The 16,009-nt window shown below is 44.6% G+C and overlaps 1 protein-coding gene across 2 annotated transcripts in view; it reads right to left on the bottom strand.

The window, feature by feature from the left end:
- LOC141111222 (opioid-binding protein/cell adhesion molecule homolog) overlaps positions 1-16,009 on the bottom strand; it is a 676,299-nt gene that overhangs the window by 2,783 nt on the left and 657,507 nt on the right. For both annotated transcript variants that reach the window (XM_073603349.1, XM_073603348.1), the window contains exons 6-7: positions 11,064-11,184; positions 684-835 (exon numbers count right to left, since the gene is read on the bottom strand). In XM_073603349.1, the coding sequence (XP_073459450.1) occupies positions 684-835; positions 11,064-11,184 (273 nt within the window). The remainder of the gene's footprint in view (positions 1-683; positions 836-11,063; positions 11,185-16,009) is intronic.

Below are 16,009 nucleotides of genomic sequence, written 5' to 3'. Positions count from 1 at the left end.
TATTCCCTATGCAAGTTCATCCCTTTAAATAAACAATATAAAACTAAATCACAGATTTATTGAGCATCTAGGGAGAGTGAGAAAATTCCTGTTGTCTGGTTGTGTGGGGGAAAGACGCAACGAATCCAGCAGCCCTTGCGGGGGTTAGCTACACATATATTAATGCTGTACCCGCTTGTAACCACTTACTGACTGACCTATAGCAGATATCCTGCTACAGGGCGGCCGCTGTGAACCTGCATTTCCGGGTCACGGGCGCAAATGCGAAAATTCTACACAGCGGGAGCTGATCAGCGGATACCACGGACTTGATAGGTAATGATGAAACGCGCATGTAGCAGAATACATATTGGCCTAAATTGATAAAGAAATGTTTTAATTTTTTTTTATTGGATATGTTTTATAGCAGAAAGTAAAACGTGTTGTTTAAACTCTCTCCTCTCAGGACAGTGACAGGGTCTCTAATATACTGTATGTCGGTGACAGAAAGGCTAAGTATATACCCTTGTGACGTGCGGCTAGTGCGAGATTGTTACTATGGCTGCTCTTCTCAGCAGGTGACCCCACTGAGTTGCTCATACTAGCAAATTACAGTCCAGAAAACATTGCTCCAGTACAGAAGGCATTAAAAGATAACAATTGATTAGTCGCTACAGGCAACATAGATGCTCTTCTTATCATACCATATAAGATGACACTGGCGTTGCTGTTGCCCAGCTTATTTGATGCCACACAAGTATAATTCCCATAATCCTTTTCAGTTACGTTGAAGAAGGTCAGAATGGACATGTGATCTTTGTGGTCGATCCTTACTCCACCCAGGTTGTTAGATAACCTGTAGAATACAAGCAGATTTCATCACAATTCAGGTCTCCCAGGAACACAAACCATGTTCATTTGCACTGGCGGAAAATCTATTTAGATAAAAATCACTTGTCAGTGTTCCTATCTTGGAGATGTGCGCATGTTAGCAGACACAGCATGGAAATATTCATCGACATGAAAGATATAGCCAGATTCCCTACTGTCTCTATCAAGTCATGCAAAACTTTTAACTTCTGCAGTACCCCTTCCTGAAATGTTTTGCAAGTTCTATCCTGCCAATATGGTAATTGTCTGTCAGTTTGAAACCATTTGTCTATAGCAGCCTTTCTCAACCTTTTAACCACAGAGGATCCCAGAAGTTAATTTTACAGGTCTTGGGGAACCCTTGTTGTCTCTTACAGTAGGAAGAATAAAACCCTATAGCGATGGTAAGAATGCCACCCTTATGGACAGTTAAAATGAAAATTGCTGTCATGCTACTGGCTTTTCCAAATGGCAATTATCCTGGAACTATGCAAGCACCATCAAATGGGAGATCAATCAGCCACAGCTCAAGGAACAGCCTCTGGAGAAACCTTTGGGTTCCACGGAACCCTGGTTGAGAATGGCGGCTCTAGAGTCTACTGAACAAGAAGCAGGGCAGTGTTCCAACACTCAGTGTGGCACCATTGGATCTAGACTTGTTGGAAGGCAACAGATAAAGGTGTGGCAGACTTTTCACCTATATAATGTGCAAATTCTACTGGACAAGGGGCAGGGCAGAATGTCGGACACTCAGTGTGGCATTATCTGGTTTTCACTTGTACAAAGACCACTGATGGAGGAGGGAGCAAATATTTCACCAGAACAATGAGCAAAGCCTCCTGGACAGAGGTAGGGCAGTGTGTTGGACACTCAGTGTGGCATTATCTGGTCTTCACTTGTACAAAGGCCACTGATGGAGGAGGGGGGCAGATATTTCCTAGTAAAATGTGCAAAGCCTCCTGGACAGAGGTAGAGCCAGGGCCGGATTAACATAGGGGCTGGTGGAGCTGCAGCTCCAGGCCCCTCCCTCAATATAGGCCCATGCCAGTGGCTTATGAATATCTGTGTGCCTTCCTGAAGGAAGAGGAGCCCTCTGTGTACACATGGAGGAGACAAGTGTCAGTGCAGCCGAGTCCTGTCTCTGTGGATGCCTCCTGACTCCTATCACAGGATCTGTTACACTAACACAGATCCTCCTCAGTGTCTGGGAGCTGTCTGGGGGAGGGGCGCTGATGTTCTCCTAACCAGCAGAAGCCCGGGAGGAAGGACATCTTACATGCTGTTATGATAAGGTCAGTACATTTGTTAGGGAGATGTTGTGTAATTATTGTGCTAGGGGACAGACTGCTGCTTCCCCCCATGTAATGTGCTCTCTTGTGCCCACCATGTAATGTGCTGTCCCATGCAGTGCCCCCCATGTAATGTGCTGTGTCCAGTATGTCATGTGCTGTACATTGCAGTGCTCACTATGTAATGTGCAGTGCCCACCATGTGCATTTCATTGCCCTTCATGTGATGTGCAGTGCCCCCTATGTCGTACTGTGCCTTGCAGTGCCCCCCATGTAATGTGCAGTGCCCACCATGTCATGTGCTGTGCCTTGCAATGCCCGCTATGTAATTTGCAGTGTCCACCATGTCATGTGCTGTGCCATGCAGTGATCCCACCATGTAATGTGCAGTGCCCACCATGTAATGCGCTGTGCCATGCAGTGCCCACCATGTCATGTGCAGTTCCCACCATGTCATGTGCTGTGCCCACCCTGCCATGTGTTGTGCCCAGCATGCAGTGTGTTGTGCCCACTGTGTAATGTCATATGCTGTACATTGCAGTGCCCTCCATGTAATGTGCAGTGCCCACCATGTCATGTGCTGTGCATTGCATTGCCCTTCATGTGATGTGCAGTGCCCCCTATGTCCTGCTGTGCCTTGCAGTGCCCACCATGTAATTTGAAGTGCCCACCATGTCATGTGATGTGCCAAGCAGTGCCCACCATGTCATGTGCAGTTCCCACCATGTCATGTGCTGTGCCCACCCTGCCATGTGTTGTGCCCAGCATGTAGTGTGTTGTGCCCACTGTGTAATGTACTGTGCTGTTCAGCAGTGCCCACCATGTAATGTGCTGTGCCCACCATGTAATGTGCTGTCCCATGCCCCCCATGTAATGTGCTGTGTCCAGTATGTCATATTCTGTACATTGCAGTGCCCTCCATGTAATTTGAAGTGCCCACCATGTCATGTGATGTGCCATGCAGTGCCCACCATGTCATGCACTGTGCCCGCCATGTAATGTGCAGTGCCCACCATGTCATGTGATGTGCCATCCAGTGCCCACCATGTCATGTGCAATGCCCACCATGTCATGGGCTGTGCCATTCAGTGCCCCCCCATGTAATGTGCAGTGCCCACCATGTCATGTGCTGTGCCTTGCAATGCCCGCTATGTAATTTGCAGTGTCCACCATGTCATGTGCTGTGCCATGCAGTGATCCCACCATGTAATGTGCAGTGCCCACCATGTAATGCGCTGTGCCATGCAGTGCCCACCATGTCATGTGCAGTTCCCACCATGCCATGTGCTGTGCCCACCCTGCCATGTGTTGTGCCCAGCATGCAGTGTGTTGTGCCCACTGTGTAATGTGCTGTGCTGTTCAGCAGTGCCCACCATGTCATGTGCAGTTCCTAACATGTAATGTGCATTTGCATTGCCCACCATGAAATCTGCTATGCCATGCAGTGCCCACCATGTAATGTGTTGTGCCCACCATGTAATGTGTTGTGCCCACCATGTAATGTGCTGTCCCATGCAGTGCCCCCCATGTAATGTGCTGTGTCCAGTATGTCATATGCTGTACATTGCAGTGCCCCCCATGTAATGTGCTGTGTCCAGTATGTCATGTGCTGTACATTGCAGTGCTCACTATGTAATGTGCAGTGCCCACCATGTCATGTGCTGTGCATTGCATTGCCCTTCATGTGATGTGCAGTGCCCCCTATGTCGTGCTGTGCCTTGCAGTGCCCACCATGTAATTTGAAGTGCCCACCATGTCATGTGATGTGCCATGCAGTGCCCACCATGTCATGCACTGTGCCCGCCATGTAATGTGCAGTGCCCACCATGTCATGTGATGTGCCATCCAGTGCCCACCATGTCATGAGCAATGCCCACCATGTCATGGGCTGTGCCATTTAGTGCCCCCCATGTAATGTGCAGTGCCCACCATGTCATGTGCTGTGCCTTGCAATGCCCGCTATGTAATTTGCAGTGTCCACCATGTCATGTGCTGTGCCATGCAGTGATCCCACCATGTAATGTGCAGTGCCCACCATGTAATGCGCTGTGCCATGCAGTGCCCACCATGTCATGTGCAGTTCCCACCATGTCATGTTCTGTGCCCACCCTGCCATGTGTTGTGCCCAGCATGTAGTGTGTTGTGCCCACTGTGTAATGTACTGTGCTGTTCAGCAGTGCCCACCATGTCATGTGCAGTTCCTAACATGTAATGTGCAGTTGCATTGCCCACCATGAAATCTGCTATGTCATGCAGTGCCCACCATGTAATGTGCTGTGCCCACCATGTAATGCGCTGTGCCCACCACGTCATGTGCTGTGCCATGCAGTGCCCACCATGTAATGCGCTGTACCCACCATGTAATGTACTGTGCCATGCAGTGCCCACCATGTAATGCGCTGTACCCACCATGTAATGTGCTGTGCCATGCAGTGCCCACCATGTCATGTGCAGTGCCCACCATGTAAATTGCTGTGCAGTGTCCACCATGTCATGTGCTGTGTTGTGCCCACTATGTCATGTGCTGTGTTATGCCCACCATGTCATGTGCTGCACCATGCAGTGCCTACCATCTAATGTGCTGTACTCACCATGTAATGTGTTGTACATTGTCCACCATGGCATGTGCCGTGCAGTACCCACAATGGAATGGGCTGTGTGGGGCTCACCATGTCATGTGCTGTGTCCACCATTTAATGGGCTGTGCTCACAATGTAATGTGCTGTGTCGTGCAGTGCCCAATGGAATGTGGTGTGCAGGGCTCACCATGTCATGTGTGGTGTCCACCATTTAATGTGCTGTGCTGTGTCGTGCAGTGCCCACCATGTCATGTGGTGTCATGCAGTACCCACCTTGTCATGTGCTGTGCAGTGCCCACCATGCCATGTGCAGTGCCCACCATATAATACGCTGTGTGCCCACCATATAATGTGCTGTTCAGTGCCCACTTGTAATGTGCAGTGCCTACCATGTAATGTGCTCAGCTGTGCCCGCGATGTCATGTGCTGTGCCCATCATATAAGGTCCTGTGCCCACCGTGTGCATGTGCTGTGTTGTGCCCACCATGCAATGTTCTGTGTTGTGCAGTACCAACCATGTCATGTGCTGTACCCACCATATAATGAACTGTGCCTACCTTGTAATGTGCTGTATTAGGCAGTGCCAACTGTGTAATGTGCTGTGCCCACCATGTAATGTACTGTGCTTTGCTTACCATTAAATGTGCTGTATCCATGTATCCACCATGTAATGTGTTGTGCCAACCATGTAATGTACTGTGCTATCCCCCCCCCGTGTTATGTACTATGCTGTGCCTTCCACAGACTCACCCCCTCACTTTCTCATCCCCTCTCTTTCACCCTGTTCTCTCTCTCTCACCCCCTTCACCCCTTACCACCCTCTCTCTCTTTCACCCTCTCTCTATTCCCCTTTTTCTCACCCCCTCTCTCTTGTCCCCCCTCTCTCTCACCCCCTCTCTCTTGTCCCCTCTCTCTCTCACCCCCTCTCTCTTGTCCCCTCTCTCTCTCACCCCCTCTCTCTTGTCCCCTCTCTCTCTCACCCCCTCTCTCTCATTCACCCCCATTCTCTCTCTTTCCCCCTCCCTCTCATCCCCTCTCTTTCAACCCCCCATCTCGCTATCACCCCCCCCTCTCTCTCTCTCTCTCTTAACCACTCTCTCACACCCCAATCTCTCTTTTTAATTTAAATTTAACAAAAATTGTTTGCGTTTTCATTTTATTTATTTCAATAAAAAGGCCCACCAAAATCCTTAGCACCAGGCCCATGTTGCTCTTAATCTGGCCCTGGGTAGAGCAGAGTGGTGGTGGACACTCACACTGGCTTCATCATATCTAGACTTGTAGGAAGCCCAAAGATGGAGGCGGAAGCCAAATATGAGCCCCTTTAGATCCAAAAACACAACCATGTGTCAGCCAGCAAATTCTCAAGGATAATTGTGTAACCTAGGATACAGCAAATATGTAAACTGGTATATTTGTTGATGAATGAATAATACCAATTCAGGTGAGAAGTGGCCAGCCACATGTCAGTTTTTGAAATGATGGTGACACCAGTGAATGATGCCTGCATAATTTGTGTTGAAATGGCCCCTTGTAGTTTCCATCAGAAGCCCGTGTGACAGGATGACAACACTGGAGCACAATCAGGAGACAGGGCCAGAACATTGTTTCCCTATAACAGGACGTGCTTGAACCACCTTCATAGCTGGATTACCAGGGATTCAATTAATGGAAGTTGCAAATTAAGAAATATTGAAAATGATGACAAAATTATATTTTTGGAGTGAGTCTGGGATCCCTGGTCAACTACCTAACGGAAACCACCTATTACATTAGCAACAGCTCTGCTTTGGATCGGAGGGGCTATATGCCCGTGCACTAATTTTTCTTTCCACCTTGTCTTTTTCATCTTCTTTTAAGTTTTTTATTTTTCTATCTCCCAAAACTTTGGGAAGACTCCTTCGGAAGCATGATTAGATGGGTGGTTGAGGTTTGTGGGGTATGTGGCCTGTAGCCCGTAAGGGGCCCAGAATGGTTGGGCTATCTGGGATTTGCACGTGGCTGCCCTATGCCTTATATCTTCTTACACTACCATGACGATAAGCCTGTTTGATGCAGATGGCTAATAAGTAGGGTTGCCGCCTCATCCCTTTAAACCTGAACACATATTAATTACATAGGTTCTGTGGCTGATTACGGTGGTAATTAAACTCACTTGGTGCCTTATCTGCATTAAATTAGCCTCAGAACTTGTGTAATTCATATGTGTTCGGGTTTAAAGGGATGAGGTGGCAACTCTACTAATGAGTCGTTCCTAATATGCTGTTCTTAGCATATGTTAGACATGATGATAACCCGGATCTTCAATTGCTCGTTTTTTATACATGGAATGTTATTATCATTAATTGTAACCTTATATTTTGTTACGAAAAGGAGATGTGTGATGATATGTGTAATGGCACTTGTAATCTCTGTCTACTTTTACAATCTCTGAATAAACATTATTGAAAAGAAAAAAATGTGAAAATGGATGACATTGCCATTAAAGAAGATTTTGTAATTGGAGTTACAAAATATCTAATGATTTCATTGTGATGTTTATGAGTGTTTTTTTTCCCTATCAATTAACTCTTACTTATCATCAGAGGAAAGGTCCTTATATCAATACCTGTTACTGTAACGTAGCTACAATTCAGCGTGCACGCTCAAGACTCTCAGTACTTTCTGAATCATAAACTTGGAACAAGGATGACATTAAAAAGGTCACAGGTCCTTGTCTGCATACTCGTTCTAGTTTAGTAAAAGCAGAGGGTCAGCAATACACCCAGGTAAATAGCCTTTTAAAGATGAGAGGTCAGCAACGGCAGCTTCCATGTTCTGTCAGGAAAGGCTTCCACGAATGTCTGACTACTTCTCAAATAACTGCCATCCTGCAGGGATGGCATCACTTTTCTGCCCATCAACATCTCCTAATATTGGAAATATTTCTGTGGTTTTGTATACTGGAACCATGGAGCAGACACCTAAGACACCTGTGAACCAGTATACATTCACAGAATAATTCTCCTGCGCTTGGGTGGTAGGTCTAGGGATGTATAGTGCAGACAACTCTTTTCAATGCCAACGGCCTTTCTGCCCTTCTCAGAACAATGGGTATCCTTAGAACTGCAAAATATTAGCAACAGGAGGGCGCACCGACCTAGTGCATTACCAAAGATACATTTTATTCCAAATAAAAACACCAATGGTTGTACTCTCATACAGACGTTGTATATAGACATATCATAGCAGAGGCAGATGCGAACAGTCTCCCTCGGGTCTTTTATGAAGAACTGGTAATGCCAGAAGACCAGGCAGTATTCAGAGTGGCTAACGCGTTTCGAGGGAGGACCCTCTTCCTCAGAGCCAAAGTGATCCCTACCTTCCGGCATCATGCTGTTTTTATTTGGAATAAAATCTATTTTTGGTAATGCACGAGGTCGGTGCACCCTCCTTTTGCTAATATTAACCAGTATACATTGGCACTCATCAATGATTTTTGAAGGCTCTGAAAAGCTATCTTTACTTTCTAAACTGGATGGTATAAAAAAAAAGTGATTGTTGCAGCTTTTCTCCTGCATTGCTATAGTTCCTCTACACAAGCCAACGAGAATTTATTGTGAACGTATCTCAAATGCAACCATTTTCCAGGAACACAAGTGAGAGCTGCATCTGGAATTTGTATGTTCTTCTAATCCTTACAAGGTAATAAGTCCTCTGTATTACCATATGTGCAGCTGATCACATACTGTGCATAAGAGGTTATAAATCTATAATCGTATTACTGATGTTATATATCTAGTACATGATAACCCCCAGCATGCTGCAGCAGGGAGCCTGCCTACTTTACATACATCAGAGTCACACTACTGGAAACATCTGTTCTTCATTTGGCATCAGAGAGGAATAAAGATACAAAAGATGCAAATATTTTAAAAAATTAATATGAAGTGTCCTTGGATGTGAATACAATTCTGAGGCCAAAAATAAACAGCGATGCTTTCTATTTATAAGCGTCTCTCGTTCCATCACATTCCAGAGGAGGGAGTACTCTGCTGTCATTCTTTACTCTCAGCTGTAGGGTCAGGGCCAATTACAACAAATGTTGTGATCGATCTTCTATCTCCTTATATTAGATTATAGAAGAGTGCACAGCCCATAGACTTGCTGCCTTGGGATCTGCTTTTTGTTGGTGCCACCGTCTTAAGAAGCACTTCTTCCTAATTGGTCTATATAAGCACTTCCACCCATGGAATGGACAAGCTTCAATCAGAGTGCAGCTCTGTAGTATAATTAAGAAATCTTCCAAATTTCAGAGATGTGGTCGCACAGCTTCAAAAAATGATTAATTTAATGCCAACGAGCAGCACTAAAGTAGATCTCCACCTTAAAAAAAAAAAAAGTTTTCTCCCGACTTCTCCCCCCTTTCCTCTCTCACATTTGGTTACTGTTTTTAACTTTACTGTGTTTGTTTGAGGTTTAGCACCCTGTCTTCAACAGCGACTACTACCTACATTTTGTTGGGTAGTAGTCAGCCCAAGCTGAATTTGTAGTTTATTTCATCGCTTGGTATCCCCTAAACTCAGTGGAGCTGTTGTTTCTCTCTGCTGCCAGTAGGTGTCACTGGTACCTGGCAACAGTATGAGATTCCACAGTAAGACTTACACAGTAAATATTTATATTTTCTTCAGCCAACCAGTAGGAGGTTTCTTACCACTGGTACATGCTGGGGAGGATATAAATATTTTGGGCAGGCCTTGTGATCTCAGTCTTCCCCCCGAGCTGTGGGCTGGGGAGGTGCTGCTGGAGTAATCTATCCATACCTCCCAACATTTTGAGATGGGAATGAGGGACACCTACTAACAAATGTAAGTGGTCATAGGACACGCCCCCTGCCACACCCCCTTAAAGAAGAATTAACCAAAAAAAAAAAGGTTAATTAAATCGACAAGGACTTTTTTTTACCACTACAATTCCTTTATATTGGCTTTTAAAATATACAAATGCAGCAATTTAGAATTTGGATGAAAGGTTTAGCACTGGGGAACACTTTTTGAAAGATAAAAAGTCCATTTTATATACAACTATATGGATCAGGCAAAAATGAGGGACAAATAAGGTGGAATTTTAGCCATAGACTCAGCCCTGGGGTGAAATGCTGGCCCTCCCTGTCTCCAGGGTTCCTCCACCTACTCCTGGAGGTCAGGGGGGTGCTACAGATGTTTGCCTCCCAATTCTGCATGAGAACCGATGTGCCAGGGGCCTTCAAGTCCAGGCAGAGACCTGCGGCACATCTGCACGCAATTTAATCTTTAATGTAAAACCTCAGATTCAATTTTACGAAGCAATGGTCAGTGCTGGGACAAGGTCCTTTAGCACCCAAAAAGTCAATGAGCGCCCCACCCATGAGTGGTGAACTACTTCTTCAGCATAGTTTGTAGGTCCTGCCCTTTTTGTGACCCTTGCCTCCTGCTGAAATGTTCAAGGAAAGTCTTCTGCCTACCCTTAGCACAAGACCTCCTAATTTATCTACAATGGGGTTGATTTACTAAGACGAGAGTGCAAAATCTGGTGCAGCTCTGCATAGAAACCAATCCGCTTCCATTTTTTTTTTTTTCAAAGCTTAAAGGAGTCGTAAAGGTTCGCGTTTTTTTCACCTTAATGCATCCGATGAATTAAGGTGAAAAAACATCCGACAATACTGGCCCCCCCAGCCCCCCCCCCCTGTTTTACTTACCTGAGCCCATTCACCTGCTGCGCTCGCCCCCGATGTCCTCTTCGCCGCTCAGCCTGGCTGTTGATTGGCTAGAGTGGATGGTTTGAAAGCAGCGCAGCCATTGGCTCGCGCTGCTGTCAATTACATCCAATGACACGGTGCGCCAGGGGGCGGGACCGAGTGATACAGTGAGCGGCTATAGCCGCTGGCTGTATCACGGGAGCGTGCCCGCAAGAACTAACCACCATGCGAGAGAGCTTGCATGAAGGTGGTTAGTTCTTGCGGGGAGGAGCTGAGACAGCCGCCGAGGGACCCCAGAAGACCAGGTTCAGGGCCACTCTGTGCAAAACGAGCTGCACAGTGGAGGTAAGTATAACATGTTTGTTATTATTTATTTATTTTTTTAAATTGCCTTTACAATCCCTTTAATTGAACAAGCTAATGTTAGAGGCTGATTGGCTACCATGCACAACTGCACCAGATTTTGCACTCTACACTTTTATTAAATCAACCCCAATGTGTCAAAGTAATTTCAAATCTCCATCCGCTGAAGTTCCTGCACTGTAGTGACAGCACACATCATTCCCCCTATTAAGAATAGGGATTATTGGGATATTTCACAATGTTTATATCTAATTCTCCGAGACTCACCGAGTGTCTTCCTTATACCACTGGAATTCAGCCAGCGGGACAGCCAGGGCAGAGCAGCGCAGAATGCCTTTCTGTCCGACAGACGCTCCCGTGTTTCTGGCGTCAGATATGTATGGTGGGTCTGTGAAATGGACAGGCAAATCAAAAAGTCAGCTCAATTATATCAATTTCTGGTATGTTTATCAAAGATTTGATGGGGACTTCACAAAACATTCACCCAACATTTTCCCAGTGAAAAAATACATTCCGTTAAATCAGCAACACCTGTTCTTCAAAAGGAGAAGGCCTTTCCTGTAACACTCACCCTATTCAGAAAAATGTTCCTTACCATTACCAATAACCTGATATTCCATTATGCAGTTTCTAAATAAAATTTGCCTGATTGAGGAGTTAAATCATTGCCTTTTTCAGTAGAAATGCAATGCTTGCTTATAGAGCATACTTTACCGGTGTTTGCAATTAGGATTAAAGTTTTAATTTTTTTTTTTAAAAAGAGTTCCTCACATGCCTTGCTGATAGTCTCTGATGGTATATGTTGTACAATATAGATTGTACATGCTGATATAAAATATAGTGCACATACTGCTGGTATATGGCGTCTCTTGCAGATGGACTCTGCTGGTATATAATGTTGTACATGTGGATTTCACCTGCTGATATAAATCTAATTCACCTGCTGGTATATGGTCTTTGTTGATGTATGTTGTACATGTAGACTGTACTTGCTAGCAGTAGCATATAATATGTATAGTGCAATATACAAATAAGATGCATCTTGAATATGGTCTCTGCTGGTATATTTTATGCATGTAATTGGTACCTGCCAACATATAATATACAGTGCACATGCCGGTACATATATAGCATGATATAGCATGCATTGCAGATGGTCTCTGCTGGTATAAGTTGTACATATAGATTTTACCTGCTGATATATAATATACATGCTGTTGGTATGTGGCATGCCTTGCAGATGGTCCCGACTAATACATGTTGTACATTTAGATTGTACTTGCTGATACATATTATATAATGCACATTGCTGGTCTATAGATGCCTTGCAGATGGTCTCTGCTGGTATATGTTGTACATGTACAGTAGATTGTACTTGCTGATAAATAATATATAGTGCCCACGCTGGTATATGGCCTCTGCCATGTAAATTGTAGACATAGATTGTACCTGTTGGCACAAAATATACAGCGGAGAAAATCATTATTTGATCCCCTGCAGATTTTGGAAGTTTGCCCACTTACAAAAAAAAGGAAGGATCTATCATTTTTATCACAGGTGTATTTTAAACGATAGAGACAGAATATCAACTAAAAATCCAGAAAAAAATATGATACAAATGTTATAAATTGTGTTGCAGGTCTTTGGTGTTGCCCATGATGGGGAAGTTTGAATAGAAGAAAGAGCTTCTGTGGACAGGTGTCTTTTATACACATAACGAATTGTCGTTAGAAACACCTTCTTAACCACTTCGTATCCGGGCCAATTCTGAAACTTTGCTCTAAGGCCCCTTTCACACTGGAGCGGTTTTCAGGCGGTATTGCGCTAAAAATACCGCCTGAAAACCGCCCCTAAACAGCCTCCGCTGTTTGTTCAGTGTGAAAGCCCGAGGGCTTTCACACTGAAGCGGTGCGCTCGCAGGACGGTAAAAAAAGTCCTGCGAGCCGCTTCTTTGGAGCGGGGAAGGAGCGGTGTATTCACCACTCCTAAACCGCTCCTGCCCATTGAAATCAATGGGACAGCGCGGCTATACCGCGGTAATACCGCGGCTATAGCCGCGCTGTACGAGCGGATTTAACCCTTTTTCGTCCGCCAGCGGGGGTTAAAACCAAAGGGGCCTTACATGTAAAAATCTACTTTTTTTTTGCTAGAAAATTACTTAGAACCCCCAAACATTATACTAGAGAATAAAATAAAACCCTAGAAAATAAAATGGTGATTGTTGCAATTTTTTATGTCACATTGTATTTGCGCAGCAGTTTTTCATTTCATTTTTGGGAATATAAGTAGTATAGTTACCCCAATTTTTTTGTATAATGTGAAAGATGATGTTACGCCGAGGAAATTGATACCTAACATGTCAGGCTGTCTTCCTGTGGAATGGGGGCAAACTACGGTGCTTAAAATTCTCCATAGGCGTTGCTTTAACCACTGGCCTAACTCCGATATAAGTCCTCACTTTGAGGACGGATATCGTTGTTATGGCAGCAGCTAGCTGCCATAACCCCGGTATCCCCGTGTTCGTCCAGCGTTTGGCTACTAGATAAAAGTGGTCTATGCGGCGGATTCGCTGTGAGATCACTTTTATTGGCGGCGGGAGAGAGCCGCCCCCCCTCCCGCCGCGCTCTGGTGCCCTCCGCCACTTACCGGAGCCGTCGGCAGCGGCGGAGGCGATCCGGTCCTCTCACTGGCTGTGCATGGAGATGAGTTAGGGGAAGATGGTCACCCACCCGTCTCCATGACACTGCAAAAAGACCTCAGGTCTCATGTTTACACTAAAATGCTATTAAAAAAAAATAAATTGTCATTTAAAAAAATTATTTAAAAAAATGAGAGAGCTATGGGCGGAAGTGACATTTTGACGTCGCTTCCGCCCATAGCTCTCTCATTTTTTTTAAATAATTTTTTTAAATGACAATTTATTTTTTTTTAATAGCATTTTAGTGTAAATATGAGATGTGAGGTCTTTTTGACCCCAGATCTCATATTTAAGAGGTCCTGACATGCTTTTTTTCTATTACAAGGGATGTTTACATTCCTTGCAATAGGAATAAAAGTGACACAATTTTTTTTTTAAACAGTGTAAAAATAAAAAATAAAAGGTAAAATAAATAAGAAAAACTTTTTTTTTTTTTTTTAAACAAGCCCCGTCCCGCTAAGCTTGCGTGCAGAAGCGAACGCATACGTGAGTAGCGCCCGCATATGAAAACGGTGTGAGGTATCGCGGCGATCGGTAGAGCAATAATTCTAGCCCTAGACCTCCACAGTAACTCAAAACATGCAACCTGTAGAATTTTTTAAACATTGCCTGTGGAGGTTTATAAGGGTAAAAGTTTGTCACCATTCCACGAGCGGGCGCAATTTTGAAGCGCGATCTGTTGGGTATCAATTTACTCGGCGTAACATTATCTTTCACAATATAAAAAAAAATTGGGCTAACTTTACTGTTGTCTTATTTTTTAATTAAAAAAAAAAGTGTATTTTTTTTTTAAAGAAAGTGCGCTTGTAAGAACACTGCACAAATACGGTGTGACAGAAAGTATTGCAACGACCGCCATTTTATTCTCTAGGGTGTTAGAGAAAAAATGTATAATGTTTGGGGGTTCTAAGTAATTTTCTAGCAAAAAAAAAACTTTTTTAGATATGTAAACAACATATCTAAAAAAAGAGGCCTGGTCCTTGGTTACCAGTTTAGAGCTACACAAGAGGTCTGGTTCTAGAACTATTGCTCTCGCTCTAACGTTCTCGGGGATACCTCACATTTTTTATAATTTTTTTTTTTGGATTAACTTTATTGCTATCACAAGGGATGAACAACATCCCTTGTGACTGCATTGGCCGTGACAGGTCCTCTTTATGGAGAGATCTTGGTCCTATTAATCTATTAATCTCTCCTCTGTCCTCCAATGCAGCCGATCAGACACAGATCAGACTGATCGGCTGCTTTCCCGACCGCTAGCGGTCAGGTAAACAAAGAGGTGGGACCAGAAGTGAAGAACATACTTATCACTTCTTGTTTCCGGGGTCACAGAGAGAGAGAGGGTCTCTCTGTTCCGTGCAGCTAATGCCACCGGTCGCATTACTCCCAAGCCCCGCGATCGGATGGTAGAGCCTGGGAGAGGCGGCAACTGGAGGGCGGGGGGGGGGGGGGGGGGATTTAGTGGGACCCCCTTTCACCACCCACAGAAGTGATTGAGTGGCTATTTAGCCACTCAATCACTTCTGCTACAAAGGAAATCACCAGCTGAAGAATTCAATACCGGGATGATGCATGTAGGTGCAGGCATCATCCCGGTATAACTACTGCAACCCGAGGACATCCTACAGGCAGGAAGTAGTTAAAGAACTTTACCCATAACAATTTGATAAAAAATAATGTTCTTTAGCAAGGAACATACATTCCACATTAATAATTATGCTACCAAAATGAGTGTGTGCTGTAAATTGCCTCCAGCAGTGTTCCTGTTTCTTCTTGCCGGAGGCCATTTTACTGAAGCCCAAAGCCCCAGATGTAAATCTCAAAGCGGAACTAAATCCATCAATAAAACAGTTTGATTTGATTGTGTCCTCAATCAAACTGTCAAACCATCAAATGGTTGGTGTCATAACGGATCACATGGCAGTTGCAGATCAAATAGAAGCAGCTTCCTTGGCTGTATAGGATAGGAGGGTTTAATTCTGCTTTAAAGCGGAGTTCTGGACACATTTTTTCGTGCATAATTCATTCTTAAATACAAAAACGATTATACAATTTAAAAAAAGGATGTTTCTAAAATGTTAAATTACTACTCACAAGTTTTTCAGTCCTGTTGTGTCCGTTGCCATCATGATTGTGCATGTGAAGCCCAATCGCTAACTCTTCCTGGATAAGTGTAGGAGAGGTGCATGCTGGGTAACCAGCATGCACCTCTCGTCTCACGCATGCGCGATTCACCAGCGGCCATAGCGCCAATTGTTTCTGAAGTTGCCATAAGAATGGAGGAAGGTCCCGCCCCATTGTTATGACAACAAGGGGCTTTCTTCCCTTTTTAAAAATGGTGCTGTTATCCGCCTTAAATCGCGTAAGGAAATTCTGATCACAGTACTGCCCACAGACTCCTAGGAAATGATGACACATCATTTCCCAGGAGCAGAGGCAAGGGAGGAAGTGACGAGGGAGCTCCGCGGACCAGGAAGTGGCAGATTAGGAGGACTACATAGCAACAGGGTGATTC

Source organism: Aquarana catesbeiana, linkage group LG10 (genome assembly GCF_042186555.1).
Source record: "Aquarana catesbeiana isolate 2022-GZ linkage group LG10, ASM4218655v1, whole genome shotgun sequence".
In the NCBI taxonomy this organism is placed as follows: Eukaryota; Metazoa; Chordata; class Amphibia; order Anura; family Ranidae; genus Aquarana; species Aquarana catesbeiana.
This window is presented reverse-complemented; position numbering and strand designations above follow the sequence as displayed.